The 15,495-nt window shown below is 39.3% G+C and overlaps 1 protein-coding gene across 1 annotated transcript in view; it reads left to right on the top strand.

Annotated features, from left to right (window-relative positions):
* Positions 1–15,495, top strand: part of PHEX (phosphate regulating endopeptidase X-linked) — a 230,315-nt gene that overhangs the window by 209,956 nt on the left and 4,864 nt on the right. The window contains exons 17-21 of the mRNA XM_078362509.1: positions 1,928–1,995; positions 4,419–4,549; positions 9,023–9,088; positions 10,016–10,120; positions 14,552–14,628. Of these exons, the coding sequence (XP_078218635.1) occupies positions 1,928–1,995; positions 4,419–4,549; positions 9,023–9,088; positions 10,016–10,120; positions 14,552–14,628 (447 nt within the window). The remainder of the gene's footprint in view (positions 1–1,927; positions 1,996–4,418; positions 4,550–9,022; positions 9,089–10,015; positions 10,121–14,551; positions 14,629–15,495) is intronic.

The following is a 15,495-nucleotide window of genomic DNA, read 5'->3' on the forward strand; positions in this document are numbered from 1 at the left end:
TACATATGAAGAACATGCAAGATAGTTGCATAGGTACACATGGTGGCAGTGTGATTTGCTGCCTTCCTCTCCTTCACCTATATCTGGCATTTCTCCCCATGCTATCTCTCCCCAACTCCCCACCCCCCTGGTGTTTCCCCCTATTCCCCCCAAGAGACCCCAGTGTGTAGTGCTCCCCTCCCTGTGTCCATGTGTCCATGTGTTCTCATTGTTCAACACCCACCTATGAGTAAGAACATGCGGTATTTCATTTTCTATTGTGTCAGTTTGCTGAGAATGATGGTCTCCAGGTTCATCCATGTTCCTACAAAGGACATGAACTCATCGTTTTTGATTGCTGCATAATATTCCATGATGTATATGTGCCACATTTTCCCTGTCCAGTCTATCATCGATGGGCATTTGGGTTGGTTCCATGTCTTTGCTATTGTAAACAGTGCTGCAATGAACATTCGTGTACATGTGTCCTTATAGTAGAACGATTTATAATCCTTTGGATATATACCCAGTAATGGGATTGCTGGGTCAAATAGAATTTCTATTTCTAGGTCCTTGAGGAATCACCACACTGTCTTCCACAATGTTGAACTAATTTATACTCCCACCAGCAGTGTAAAAGTGTTCCTATTTCTCCACATCCTCTCCAGCATCTGTTGTCTCCAAATTTTTTAATGATTGCCATTCTAACTGGCGTGAGATGGTATCTCAATGTAGTTTTGATTTGCATTTTCGTATATTCTTAATATGCTTTGCTATGTAACAAAGCACCATCAAGCAACCATTTATTGGCTTATTATTCTTTAGTTTGGGCAGGACTGAGCTGAGACAGCTGGTCTCTGGTCTGTATGGTGCTGGCCAGGGTCACCCAAGTAGGGCTGGAGGACCTAACGTGACTTTACTCACCAGTCTGTGCCCCAGTTGGGCTGGCTCTCATGGCGGGGCCTGCCAGGACCTCTCTATTTTCCTTCAGAGTCTCTCAACTTCTGGGGTTTCTTGTTTGCCTCATTTGGCCTCATTCTCTCTAGCTAGATAGTTAACTTCTTTGCAAGTGACTTGCAAGAAGGTGGAAAATGGAAGCTACTAAGTTTCTTAAAGCCTGGAAGTTATACCTGACTCCTTCCACTACATTCTGGTGGTCATAGCAAGTCTCAAGGCCAGTCCAGATTTAAGCAGAGCGCAATTGATTGCCTCTTGATGGGAGGGGGGTATATGTGCATTCAGGGGTGGGTAGAATTGTGGTTGGCCCCTTTTATAGATAATCTACCACATGCTTCTTCAGAGGTGAAGAGAAATAATGTGGCACCTTTTTCAAATGCTTGCTATTCAGTTGTCATCTTATCTATAACAGAAAGAGGAACGTGACTGCCTTTGAAAACAGAGTGATCCCTTTTAATCTCTGCTCTATTTCTTTTTTATGACTACATTTGGGAAACAATTTAACTTCTAAAATTATAATGACTTTTCAACAAGTTTCCATTTGGAAAACAATTTAACTTCTAAGATTATAGTGACTTTTCAACAAGTTTCCAGATAAAAAAATAAATGATATGTTCACTGACAGGATATTTTCAAGCCCTGTTTTAGGTGTTCATACATACATAGCTACAGCAGATATAAAATCATAGAAATCTTAGGGCTGAAAGGGACTTTAGAAATCATCTCTTTCACATCCCTAATTTCACAGAGCAGGATGCTAAGGTTCATATGTGGTCATAGTGACAATGTTAGAATTTATATTTTCTTTGTCTATTTCAATTGGAAGGTATGTTTAGTTTTTTGTAGCTTTATGTGTTTGGTTATTAGATTATTATTACCATGGTTACTATAGAAAGCATTTTATCTTGGCTTTCCATTGAAAAAAAATTAAAGGATTATGCTCTAAGATTCATGCTTGTAATTGTCTCCAATTTATGTATTTATGCCATAGATCTCTGAGTTATGGTGCTATAGGAGTAATTGTTGGACATGAATTTACACATGGATTTGATAATAATGGTAAGTACTGGTTCATTTCACAAGCTGCTGCTTTTATAATAATGTTGACTATGTGGATGTTAATTGTCATGATTATCTTTGCATAACAGCAGCATCATAGCTTGAAGATTATCCAAAGCAGTATGATGGCTGATGGAAAACTTTTCCCCATGTCTTGCTATGATAGCTTGCAATAAATAAACAATTGTTCCCATTGGTGATCAGGGTAGACTTTAAAAAGCGGCCTTGTAATTTCAATAAAATTAGCTTTGCATTTAGATCAGGATTGCTGTAGCTGCCACAGTAGTTTCAGGGATTGATTTATAGTGTCTCCCTTTGTCATTTCTATATTCATTGTCTTGAGATATTCTCCCTGGGGGAGGAAGCTTTGCTCCAATGATGATTATACATGCTGCCAAGTTAGGACTTGTTGAGTTAGGACTCTGCAGCTTGGCTGACTGTTTCCCTTTTATGATTTCGAAGATTATGCAATGCTTAGTCTTTTTTTTTCTCGATACTGGCTTATATTCTGATTTTTTTTTTTTGAGACGCAGTCTAACTCTGTCGCCAGGATGGAGTGCAGTGGCACTATCTCGGCTCACTGCAACTTTGGCCTCCTGGGTTCAAGCAATTCTCTTGCCTCAACCTCCTGAATAGCTGGGATTACAGGCATGTGCTGCCACACCCAGCTAATTTTTGTATTTTTAGTAGAGATGGGGTTTCACCACGTTGGCCAGGATGGTCTTGATCTCTTGACCTCGTGATCTGCCCACGTTGGCCTCCCAAAGTTCTGGGATTATAGGCATGAGCCACTGCCCCTGGCCTATTCTATTTGTTCCTAATAATCTATGTAATAGGATATGCTTTGTATCCCAATGACATTTAAGAAAAAGGAAAAAGCAGAATACGACATAAACTCAAGAAATGACTGCCTTTGAGAGTCTTCATCAGCGTTAATCAGCACTCTTTTCTCCTTTAACTTTGGAGTATTATGGGAAGGCCACATGAAATCTCAGTAATTTGCTGCTAATCCATAAGTTTCAATCACATCCATACCCATACAATGATTTACAGGCAGTCTCAGGCACCAGTTGCCCCAAGGCAACGCTATATACAGGGGGACCGCTTTCTTCTTTCCCTGTAGTATCTCTAACATCTTTTCCTGGATACCTACCCTAGGGCCAGAGACCCTTTGGCTCCTCTAGAAAAGTTTTCCTGTACTCCCACCAGACCTTCCTTAATCACATAGATTTTTTTTTGTTCCCCTGGTCTTCGTTTCTCTGTTAAAATGTGGCTGACTTGTACTCATCTGACTCTCCAGAGTTAGACTTTCTGTCTTTGGGTGTTTGGTTTATCTGAGATGAGATGAGAGTCTTAGCTAAGAAACAACAGCTAGTAGTTTTTTCCTAGGAAATTTAAGTACAGTTCCTCCCCAGAACCTTCTGAAGAACTTGTGAAGTCTCTCTCAAAGGAATGAATCTAATGGTGGCAATTTCACTCTGTAACTAACGCTTAGGACAGTGCATTGCCCATATAAGTACATGTCTGGTACCTATTTAATGAATGGTTAGTGAGGACAGTGACTCCATACTATCCCAGGGGGTGGTGTTAGTAGCATACAGCCTTGCTGAAGAGTTTTGGGTTGTTCCAATTAACAACTTTACTTAGGGGACTTTCTTGTAAACTGTCTGTACAATTAAATGATTGCCTCTGATTCTCATAGTAACCTTGAATATAGAAGACAGTCTAGCAGCATTCAAATTTTGTTTCAAAGGATGTAGAGAAAAATGAAGAGTGAGCACATAGCAAGAAAGCATGTTTAATCTTTCTTCCCATTATGATTTGGAGATTTTCATTCTTGTACCAAGTTTTCTTTTTAGAGCAATCTTTCTCGTCTAAGCAGGACACTAGTGGCTGTAGAATGATTCATAACAGAGGTTTTATGTGTCTTTCAGCTCCTGGCAACTTGGAGGAAACTGGTTCTTATAGGGCTGAGTCAGGGTCTATGATCGCACAGTATGGATGAGTCACTGGGGCTATTCCTATGGATCATTTGGAAATTAACTGGTAGTAATGCTCTGATTTCTTCCATGGGCTTTCTAAATTAGGCATCTTATTTCATAATCCAGTGAACATTTTGGGTCAAATCAGGTGAAGACACAGAATGCAAGATTGGGTAAGACTAGTATATGTAATAAATTGTTGAATCTCATTTTTAAGATGCTCTGTGTTCCTTAGAAGGAAAGAACTTTCTCAATTCTCTTTATCCTTTTCACTTTTTACAATTAACCTGTGACATCGGAGAGAAGGCAGGAGCTGATCTCAGGAAGAGTGTTCCCTGCTGTTATGACTGCTTTTTGAAGGCTTGTCGAGGTGAGGGAAAGGAAAGATGAATTTAGTTTCCATAAATAACATAAATGTCTTTGAACATTTCTTTTTGCTAGGTAGAAAATATGATAAAAATGGAAACCTGGATCCTTGGTGGTCTACTGAATCAGAAGAGAAGTTTAAGGAAAAAACAAAGTGTATGATTAACCAGTATAGCAACTATTACTGGAAGAAAGCTGGCTTAAATGTGAGTACAACTGTGGCTAAGGGGAAACCTTGTGTTTCATTTTTCCTCATTTGGACATTAGCTTGCTTTAAACCTTTGGTTTTCAAAGCGTATTTACAAGATCAACAACATCTGTCTTCCCTGGGAACCTGCTGAATCAGAATCTTTGGGACGGGGGCCTTGTCATCCCTTAACCAGGTAGGAACTTTGTCCTGATGTATTACTGGGGCTGGAAAAATACCTAAATCCTTGCTATGCCTCAGATCTATTATACTTGCAGATGAACTTAGGTAAAAATCCATATGCTTCTTTTAAAGGGAATGTTTATAAACACTGACTTGGTTCTCCTGGTTCTTAAACCATGCTCAGCCCAAGTGAGACCACTGCTCATTCAGGCAGAGAAACCGGTCGGTATCCTTGAATGGTGTCTAGCTATTTTATCAGTGTCCTGGAAAGCTTTTTCTCTGCCTATATATTTTGGAATATCTACAACTGTGACCTGAAAAGACCTAAAATGGGTGCTTCTGTGTATCTATATTACAGTGCAGGGGTTTTCACACTGTGAAGAGTCATCTGAAGTATATGTTGCTTCAAGAAAAGCACAGCAGAAAGGGGTTCTAGAGTCAGACATGGGTCCAAATCTAGATTCAACTAGTTTTTACGAACTTGGGCAAGTTACTTAATATTCCTGAGTCTCAGCATCTTCATCTGTGAAATGGGTGTTTCTGAACTCATTTTTTTGTTGTAAGAATTAAATGAACAAAGCAATGTGAAGCATTAGCACAATGCCTGACCTACAGTAAGTGTTCAATACAAGACAGTTAGTGTTCCTGATCCTTTGTGACATACTCATTAGTACCCTATCCCAGGAAAAATCAAAGCCAAAGATTTTTTGGGTTAAAAAAACCCCCAAAAATAATAGAACAGTTTTCTTGGAGGAAGGGAATTTATATTTCCTGGTGATTATCATATGCAGGCATGAGAGTGAAACTTTTGACTTAATTGAAACAAATGTGTCCTCATACTGGTCCTGAGAGGTGTAGTTATTACTAAGTGTACAGGTTTTATGTATGAGGTTCAAAGGGATTAAACTGAGGTTCAAAGAGATTAAAACCCATGGTAGAGTCTAAATAAGAGTTTATGTCTGTACGACTCCAAAGTCCATACTCCTTCCCCTATATCATGCTCAGGTTCTTATTTTAAATTCATTTTATATCTGGGTGATGTGTGGCTGGACTGCTCTTCACCATTTATTTTGGCCCAAGTGTCAGAGAGATTGAAACTTAATTCTGACAAATGTGTACCTTTGTCACCAGGACGATAGAAAGGCCATGCCTGTCTTAGCATAAATCCACTTAACCATAAGAAAACAGCTTCAGTTTCATTCCCACAGGAGAGTGGGTGGCTTCCTTTGTGGATATAGGGGCCGTGCTTCATTTTTCTGGCTTCGTTTATAGGAGCTATTCCTTTGGGCTTTAATGTTTCTTTGTTGTGAATTTGGCAGAGCTCAGATGGGGCACCACAGATGCAGGCTATCAGCAGCTGTTGAGCCTTTTGGTTGTTGTGGAAACCTAGGGCCATGTGGTCTACTGAGGCAGACCAGAGTTCAAGGAGCCAGAGGGGAGAGGCTTCTCCAAAAGGCTTGCTTTTAGATATAAAGCTTAGAGTGAATGGCTAGGCATGGTGGTTCATGCCTGTATTCTCAACAGTTTAGAAGGGCAAGGTGGGGGGATGACTTGAACCTAGGAGTTCAATACCAGCCTGGGCAACATACGGAGACCCTGTCTCTATAAAAACAGTTTTTAAAAAATTAGCTGGGTGTAGTGGTGCAAGCCCGTACTCCTAGCTACTCAGGAGGCTGAGACGGAAGAAGTGTTTGAACACTAGTGAGATAGGATCACACCACTGTGCTCTAGTCTGGGTGACACAGACCATGTCTCAAAAAAAAAAAAAACTCAGTAAAAAGGAAGGGGATAAAATTTAAGCAGAACTGGAAAATATGATCAAAATATGATCATGGTCTTTAAGAGCCAAGAGGAGTTGGCACTTGAGAAGGTAGCACAGTAGGAAGCAAAGGCTCTGGAGACAGAAGACTGCTTGTGTTTGAATCCTAGTGAAAATGTGAGCAGTTTACTTTGTCATTCTGTCTTCTGTTCACTAGAAGCAGAGCCCAAGAAGGGGTTCGTTAGGTCATGCTTTTTTTTTTTTTTTTTTTGAGATAGCATCTCACTGTGTCTCCCAGGCTGGAGAGCAGTGGTGTGATCTTGGCTCATTGCAACCTCTGCCTCCTGGGTTCCAGCGATTCTCCTGCCTCAGCTTCCCGAAGAGCTGGAATTAAAGGCACCTTCCACCATGCCCAGCTAATTTTTATATTTTTAGTAGAAACAGGGTTTCTCCATGTTGGCCAGGCTGGTTTTGAACTCCTTACCTCAGGTGGTCTGCCCGCCTTGGCCTCCCAAAGTGCTGGGATTACAGGCCTGAGCGACCACACCCTGCCTAGGTCAGTGATTTATATGAGAAAGTAGTTTCAGGAGAAGCCTATAATAAAATGAAGGATACCTGTTGGTTTCGGGAGATATTTAGCCTCATCCTGATTCCACAAAGGATTCTGAAGCATGAATTATACCACAGAAATTGTTAAGCCCAGGGGCAAGTGACTGGGCTGTTTGATCTGCATGTCAGTCAATTACTGGAAGTCTCCAAATGTGGTGACTCCTATAAACTAAGGTTGGTCTGAGCTGTTAGCAGCTGCAGGAATGGGTGCACAGTTTAGGTAGAAAAGGGGATCTGGTGGGGTATCAACATCTGCTACACACACTGAGCTTTAGATCCTCAATTGTTGAACAAGGATGGTGATAATTAGCACTTGCCTCATAGGATTATGGATAACAAAGAATATATGTAAAGCAGGAATGGTAGCCTTTGTATACTGAAGCTAGGAGGGTCCTGCATGATTTCAGTGAATAATATTTTCTAAAGATTTGTTTTTATGCCTTGATATTGCTTGATGCCTGGGTGATTGGGCTAGCTTAAAAGTAAAGAGTTGGTAAGATCCGTGGTTTGAAAGTTTCAAGCAAGGTATATTGGTTTTCTGTGGCTTGCTCTAACAAGTTACTATAAACTTAGTCGCTTAAAAGAACATAAATGTATTAGCATGTAGTTTTGTATGGCAGAAGTCTGACATGGATCTCAGTGGCCTAAAATCAAAGTGTCAGCTGGGCCACATTCCCTTCTAGAGGTTCTAGGGGAGGATTGGTTTCCTTGCCTTTTCTAGCTTTTAGAGGCTGGCCACATTCCTTAGCTCATGGCCCCTTCCCTTTTTCAAAGCCAGCAATGACCAGTGGAGTCTTCTCACGTTGCATCACTGTGACACTCTCCTGCCTCCCTTTTCCTCTTGTAAGGACTTTTGTAACTACACTGGATCCACCTGGACAATCCAGGATAAAGTCTGTGTCTCAAGATCCTTAACATAATCACATAATAAAAGGCTCCTTTGCTATACTTTTTTTTTCCAGCTTCATTTTGTAGGGGCCATTCCTCTGTGCCCGAATCTTCTTTGCAGTGAATAAGATAACATATTTGCAGGTTCCAGGGATTAGGACACAGACATCTCTGGCCTCCTTGGCCTATTACACAAAGCTTTAAAGACTTTTCTATAAACAGCCAGATAGTAAATAATTTAGGCTTTGTGGGGCATGTGGTCTCTGTTGCAATATTTAATTTTGCCATTGTAGCAACAGAGCGACTACAGATAATAAGTATATGAATGGGCATGGCTGTGTCCCAATAAAACTTGATTTATGAACACTAAAATTTGAATTTCACATAATTTTCATGTGCCATCAAATATTCTTTTGATTTTCCCCAGTTGTTGAAATATGTAAAATCTGGTCTTATACCTTGCAGCATGTACGAAAACAAGCAGCAGGTAGGATTTGGCTTGTGTGCTGTATTGGTTTAGAATATTTTTGTCCGAGCTCATTTAAAGTTTTAAGAAACAATCTCGAATATTGGGAAGAATTATTGGGAAGAATTTCTTTACGATGCTTGGCTGGTTATCATACATATTGCAAACCTCGACCTTGTGATCTGCACTACTTCTATTTGATTTTTGTTCCCTAGGAGAGCTACTTTCCTTTTAATTTTTCATAGAAATCACTGAAGGTAAAATGATGATAGTTGGTCTTGAAATCTTGTTCCTGTGTGGATGGTAAATTTTTGGAAAGACAGGTGCAATGAGAAGAATACTCAAATTCTGTGAGTTAATCAGAGAAAGTAACCTGTATATTGACATTCCTATTTTTTTCCCATTAAACCACAGTCTCTCAGAATATTGTTAACATTTTATTGGAGCTGGCTAATTATGACTATCTTTGATTTCCTGAATGTAATTTTCTCTTTAAAATTTGATACTTTTTTTGCTATAATATTTATGCCCCTTGCTGAATGATAGTTGACCACAAAACACTCATTTTTCTTTTTTCTTTTGGTTAGGTAAAGGGGAAGAGGACCCTGGGAGAAAATATTGCCGATAATGGAGGCCTGCGGGAAGCTTTTAGGGTATGCGCTGCTATGTTTGCTGTGGTTCTAAAAATCAAGCCATAAAACACCATATGGGTGTACCTCACTTCATACCACAGTTATGTTCTTGAGGCATTAGATATTATGGAATTTCTGTAAATAGAAGTGTATCTCCCTGCTGACCCTATTATATAAATAGAACTACATTTCTTTTTCTTTTTGGGGTGTAAAGTCACTCTAAAGAATAATGTTTGTTATTGAGAATCATGTATTTTAAGGATAGGTTTCAGAAAATACATTCACAATCAGATGGAAGCATGCTACAGAACACTCCTTGGGGCTAGGTTCATTTGTTTTCATTGAGTACATACCATATCAAACTTCTCAGTTATGGCCAGAGGGTAGTGGTTCTCATATACTGGGCAAGGTTCATTATAACGTTTTCATCATTCGCTAGTTTGTGGTCAAATAACAAGCATAAGGGGAATGCAGAAAGATTTCATAAAGCTAAATGCATTCAATTTAACGACTGGACTGTTACTCCCGGTTATGTCTTTTCTATATCCTAGTTGAAATATACTTTATTTTATAAAAGGAGGGCACTACTTTTAAGTGGCAAAATAAAAACAACGGCAATATGTGGACCCCAAAATTATTGCCATAGGGGTCTTGCCATTGTATTAGTTTGTTCCCTGCTAGGAATAGAAAGAACAGCTTTTTTTCCCAAGTGTTATTTAACATCTGAATGCTTTGGTCCAGCTGCTTTGGTATACATTGAGTGTAAGGCCTTTCTACAGGTGTACCTGCAGTACTGGTAAGTGATAGGACATGGACTTGCATTTCCAGGTGTTTGTTTTCGTAAAGAAAATTTTGACATGATGCATTTTGCATGTGGCAGGAGTAACTGTTGAGAAAAGAGAAAAACTCACCATTGCAAAGACTCACCTCTTCTTGTTCTCTCACTAGGCTTACAGGAAATGGATAAATGACAGAAGGCAGGGAGTTGAGGAGCCTCTTCTACCAGGCATCACTTTCACCAACAACCAGCTCTTCTTCCTGAGTTATGCTCATGTGAGTAGACGGAGGAAAGGGGATCAAAGATTTCAAACAAAAGTTTTATGGCATGAATTTGATTTTGCTGATTACAAAATTAATTAGCTGATTGAATCAAGGTATATTTGTATTTTTAAAATCAAGTGGGTTACCAGCCCTATGGTAATTCATTTGGTAGTTCCTCAACGTATCTTGACTTCTTAATGTGTTTGATACTATTTGTAACCATTTCTATCTAGTAAGTTGTTCTTTGGCTTTCATGAGCCTGCCCTTTCCTATATTTCTCCTCCTCTGCTGACTTTATCCCACCACTCTCAGCCTGTGGAGGACCCTCAGGGTCACCTTCCCAACTCTTAAATGCATATGCACAGACCCCTAAAGCTGAAAAACAACAAAGGCAACTAGAGTCATGTCACTCTTTTTTGAGTTTAACAGGCTCTTAGAGCATAAATTGAAAGGAAGCTGTGCAGTAACTGAAGCACAGTTCTGAGTTTAAGTCCCTGGCTAATGAGGCAAGTGCCAAGTCTTTATTAGTTATTACACAGGCTTATGTCATAAACATCTAGGCAACCTTTTTAAAGAATCATGGACAGCTCAATAAAAGTTCTAGTGACTGGCCTCACAGTGGGCAAATGTATGTATATGCTCAAATCATCAGTACAGCCTTTTGTTGCTAAGTCTTTGCTTTCACTGCTAAATAAGCTCATTCAGTTACAAGTCTTCTATAATTGACTCTTGTCAAAGGATTCTTGCTTGCCTGGGGTCTTCTATTTCTTAAAGCTCATATAAAAACATGAAATAAATTATTATTTAGCAACCTGATGTCAACAAAACTCTAGTCATCAACAAAATGACTTGCCTTTTAGTTTTCCAGTCTTTGGATTGTCCTGGTTAGAAAGCCTGGATTCTTAGGATAAATGCATCACATAAGACCTCATTTTTGTAACTTGTGTTCCAGAAGCTAGATGTCTCATACTTTTAAATGCTTTTCAGATTTGATATTTTCTCTCCTGTTTTAGGCAGTTTGGGCTGCTATAACAAAGTGTCATACACTATGTGGCTTATAAACAGCAGAAATTTATCACAGTTCTGGAGGCTGGAAGTCTGAGATTAGGGTGCTAGCAGGATTGAGTTCTGGTGAGGGCTTTTTTTTCTGGGTTGCACACTGCCAACTTCTGTGTCCTCACAAGGTGGAAAGAGCTAGCTAGCTCTTCTGGCCTCTTCTTATAAGTGTACTAATCCCATTCATGAGGGCTTCACCCTCATGATTTACTTACCTCCCAAAGGCCTATCTCCTAATACCATAGCATTGATTTGAGGGGACAGAAACATTTAGTCCATAGCATCCCCATTACCCTATCTCATCATATATAGTCATAATCTTAATATCCTCTACTCTGGATCATCCCAACAGCCTTACAGAATGTTAATCTGACTTCAGCACTTTTTTTTTTAAACCACTGTTTCACTTACCTCAGAAATGCCACTTTTATTTCATTACCAACCTGCTGAGAGAACTCCAGTGGCTCTCAAATGCCTACCACATTGAAGCCAAACACCTCCATCTGGCTTCCCAGATTTTCAGTATGATCCGACTCCACCCAACCCATTTCAACTTCCCATAACTCCACTGGGTGAGAAAAAAACTCAGCCTTAGCTAGGCAAGTATCCTCACTTCCACCCTGCAATGTCATGCCCATTACTGTCTCTTTGGCTTTGCTTCTGATTCTCCTTCTATAATACAACCTTTCCTACTTTTGTCCCCCTCAGATGGCTATTCAATCTGAGCTTCATCCTTCAGGATCCATCTTCAGTAAACTCTTCCCTAAAGACTCCTCCAGTCCTTATTATTTTCTTTTATCTTCAATTCCTTTTACACTTACTTTCATTACCATGCAGTTGAGTACTTAACTGCTCTCTAAATGTTCAAGAATTTTAGTTTTATTTCCACAGCTAATCTTTTGGATCTTTACACTTCCTATGTATCTCCACAGCACCCAGCAAAGATGCTGGGCATTTTGAAGACACTTGATATTTTTAGATCAATTGCTTGAAAGGAATAAGACTAATAGTTCAACTAAGGAGACTCCCTTTTGGGTCAGTACTGGGTCAGATATCTAAAATAAGTATACAAAAAAATAGAATTTTCTAGAGTTGGGTTGGCAAACTATAGGGCCAAATGAGGCCTCCTGCCTGTTTTTGTAAATAATGTTTTATTGGAAAGCAGCCACTGATCTGTGGCTGGTTTCGTGCTACAGTGGCATGGTTGAATAGTTGAAACAGGGACTTTATAGTCTTCAAAGCCTAAAATTTTTGCCATCTGTCTCTTTCCAGAAAAAGTTTGCTGACCCCTGCTCTAGAGGACAAAGTACAGTGATCTATCAGTTCTTACCATTTACATCTTAGTCCACAATATTTCTTTGTAGATAAAATAAACTAATTGATAGCGATGTTACTTATAATTTTGAAATGTTTCCAGATATAATACCAAACTATTTCTGATTTATTTTAAACTGAAGAGAAAGTGGAAAGCTATTTTATGTCACTAGTGAGAAATTTATCTTGGAGTTTTTCCCACTGACAGAATGAGGAGATTTTCAATCTTTTACACTTTAAAGTAAGTCTGCTTCTAAGGAGTAAAATTACTTTCCCTCCTGGGAAGGTACTAAGAAAACAGTAGCAGCTATAATGTGTTTTCAGAAGTCTCTTAAGTGATATATGAAGCAAAGACAATACTATATTATAATGTAAGACTATAAGAAGAAATGACATAAGAAATGAGGTAAAATCAAATGCCAGAAACTACTTCACATTAGCTAGCTTCTGAGGAAATTAAGGAATCACATTACAAAACACCTTTAAAGTCAAATTCAGAACCACTGTGACTGGTGGTTTATCTTCATCAAAAGCAACAGCATTGTATGACCTTTCCTGCTTTCCATATTCCTGTAGTTGCTGTGACCTGTCATTTTTCTCAGATATTCTTCTAATCCTTCTCTTCTTTCCATTCTATTTTCTACTTATTAAGTGGATATCCACTAAGAAACTTCCTGGTATCTATAAATAATCTAACTAGTCTCTAATTTCTTCCTCCTACTATACACCCCTACCAGATAAATCTTTTAAAAATCTGGATTTTATTATGTCCCTGCTCAAGAATGACTTTTAACTATAGTTTAAACACTCTGGCCAATTGCTCAGGACTTCAGAAATCTGACACTGTCCTTCCTCTCCCCCTGCAGCCTGTTACGCACCATATATGCCGCCTAGCTGAATGTCTTGTTCTGTTTCCTCTCAACCAAATCTTTGTTCCCATTTCCCCCTCCACTTAGAATATTTTTTCCATATTTATGTGTTCTGGTACAATTCATCCTTTAAGACCATATCGTATCTCAAGTCACATGGCAAGTCAGGATAAAATAGGTTACGTTGCAGAAGCAACACAACAGAAGTTTATTTCTTGTTTACTCTCCGTGTCTAACATGAATCAGCAGTGTGGCTCTTTTAGTTTTTAACTCAAGAACTTGGGTTTTGGGCTAGGGGTGGTGGCTCATGCCTGTAATCCCAGCACTTTGGGAGGCCAAGGTGGGTGGATCACCTGAGGTCAGGAGTTCGAGACCACCCTGGCTAACATGGTAAAACCCCGACTCTACTAAAAAAATACAAAAACTAGCTGGGCGTAGTTGCATGCACATGTAATCCCAGCTGCTTGGGAGGCTGAGGCAGGAGAACTGCTTGAAGCCAGGAGTTGGAGGTTTCAGTGAGCTGCGATTGCACTCCAACCTGAGTTAGAGCCAGACTCTGGTTTTAGAGTCTATTTCTTGACATGTGGTTCCACGGATACCACAGGAGTGGAAAAGAAATGTGCACTGGCCATTTATGTAGCATCTTAAGTCTCTTAAAACTTCGGTTAGGTTTTTAACGCTTCTGCTCATACTTCACAGGCCAGAGGCAAGCATTCTAGCCATGCCCAACTTCAAAGGAGATGGAGAATCCGAGGCCTAGACTAGGGTGAAGCAAGCAAGGCGCTTAGGGGGGCAGACTACTAATTCTCATCACCATCCTCAATAATGGGTGGCTGGTTCATTTTATTGATTTGAATGACTATGGTGAAATTTGAGGAGGACTATTTCAAACATTAAATTCATTGAATGACTACACTGATCAATTCCTAGGCACATATACAATTCTCTTCATTTAAAGCACTTGTCTGGAAACCTTTCTAATGTACTCAAATAGTGAAATTATTCACACTGATAAAACCTTCTTCTACTCTGGGGATCAGAATAATAGATGTTGTTACTGATGACGATTTTATTTGATCTACTAAAACTGTTTGTCATCCATTGAATCTAAAATTATTCTTTAGTATAATTTGGAGCAGTTAAGACAGTAGAAAATACATAATTGGAATGGAAGTTCATTTGTTGCCATGCGTTTCTCTTCTAGGTGAGGTGCAATTCCTACAGACCAGAAGCTGCCCGAGAACAAGTCCAAATTGGTGCTCACAGCCCCCCTCAGTTTAGGTAAATGGGTGACGGCAGTTATTACCTGTGCATCTCCCCACTTCCTCCCCCACCCAGCCATCCAAGGGCTCTACCAGATAGGTGAGCTAAAAAAATCCCATGTTGTGAACTGTATGATTTCCATTTTGCAGCCAAAAACTTATCTGGCCACACAGAAACTAAGTATCTTTTCTTTCATTAGTAGTAAGCTGGTTTAGTCAGCAGTCTCTCAACTGAATTTCTGCAGGTGGGTACTTGTACATATCTCTAGTCTGCTGCTACATCAGGGGCCCATGAGACTGTACAGCACTCCAAAGGTAATTTGGAATCCAAATCATAGCTTTAGTATTAAATCCCATTTGTTATCCTATAGTTTTTGAAAGAATCTCAGTAAACTGAAGTATTCAAATGGTTGCTTTTTTGGTCCAAAAAAAATAGCCTTTATTGTCTTAGGAAAGGATGATATCTGATGTACTCTGCCTTAAAACCACCTAGAGCTCTGGTTTATTTTGTTTTAAAGAATATCCCCTTTAATACCTCTTGTTCTTTCACACAGTCAACCATCAAACATGAATGAATGCCCTCTTTCTAATAGCTCTGAACACAAAGGAGGATATATGGTATTGTTTAGCAATTATAATTTGTATCTAGAGTTACAGAGTCTACATTTTGACTTTCAGTTTGGATCATATTTTGAAACAGTTGCTTATATAAAAAGGGAAAAGGATTATAAATTACAGTCTTGTCAGAATGTATAAAACATTGAGTACAAATAAAATTTAATATTACGCACTCTGTAGTAGCTCCTGTAGGTTGAGAGAAATTTTCTATATTAGGGGAAAGAGAAGTGTCATTAGAAATCCAAGAAACCATAATAATTTATGTGTA

The sequence above is a fragment of the Callithrix jacchus genome, chromosome X (genome assembly GCF_049354715.1).
Source record: "Callithrix jacchus isolate 240 chromosome X, calJac240_pri, whole genome shotgun sequence".
Classification (NCBI taxonomy): Eukaryota; Metazoa; Chordata; class Mammalia; order Primates; family Cebidae; genus Callithrix; species Callithrix jacchus.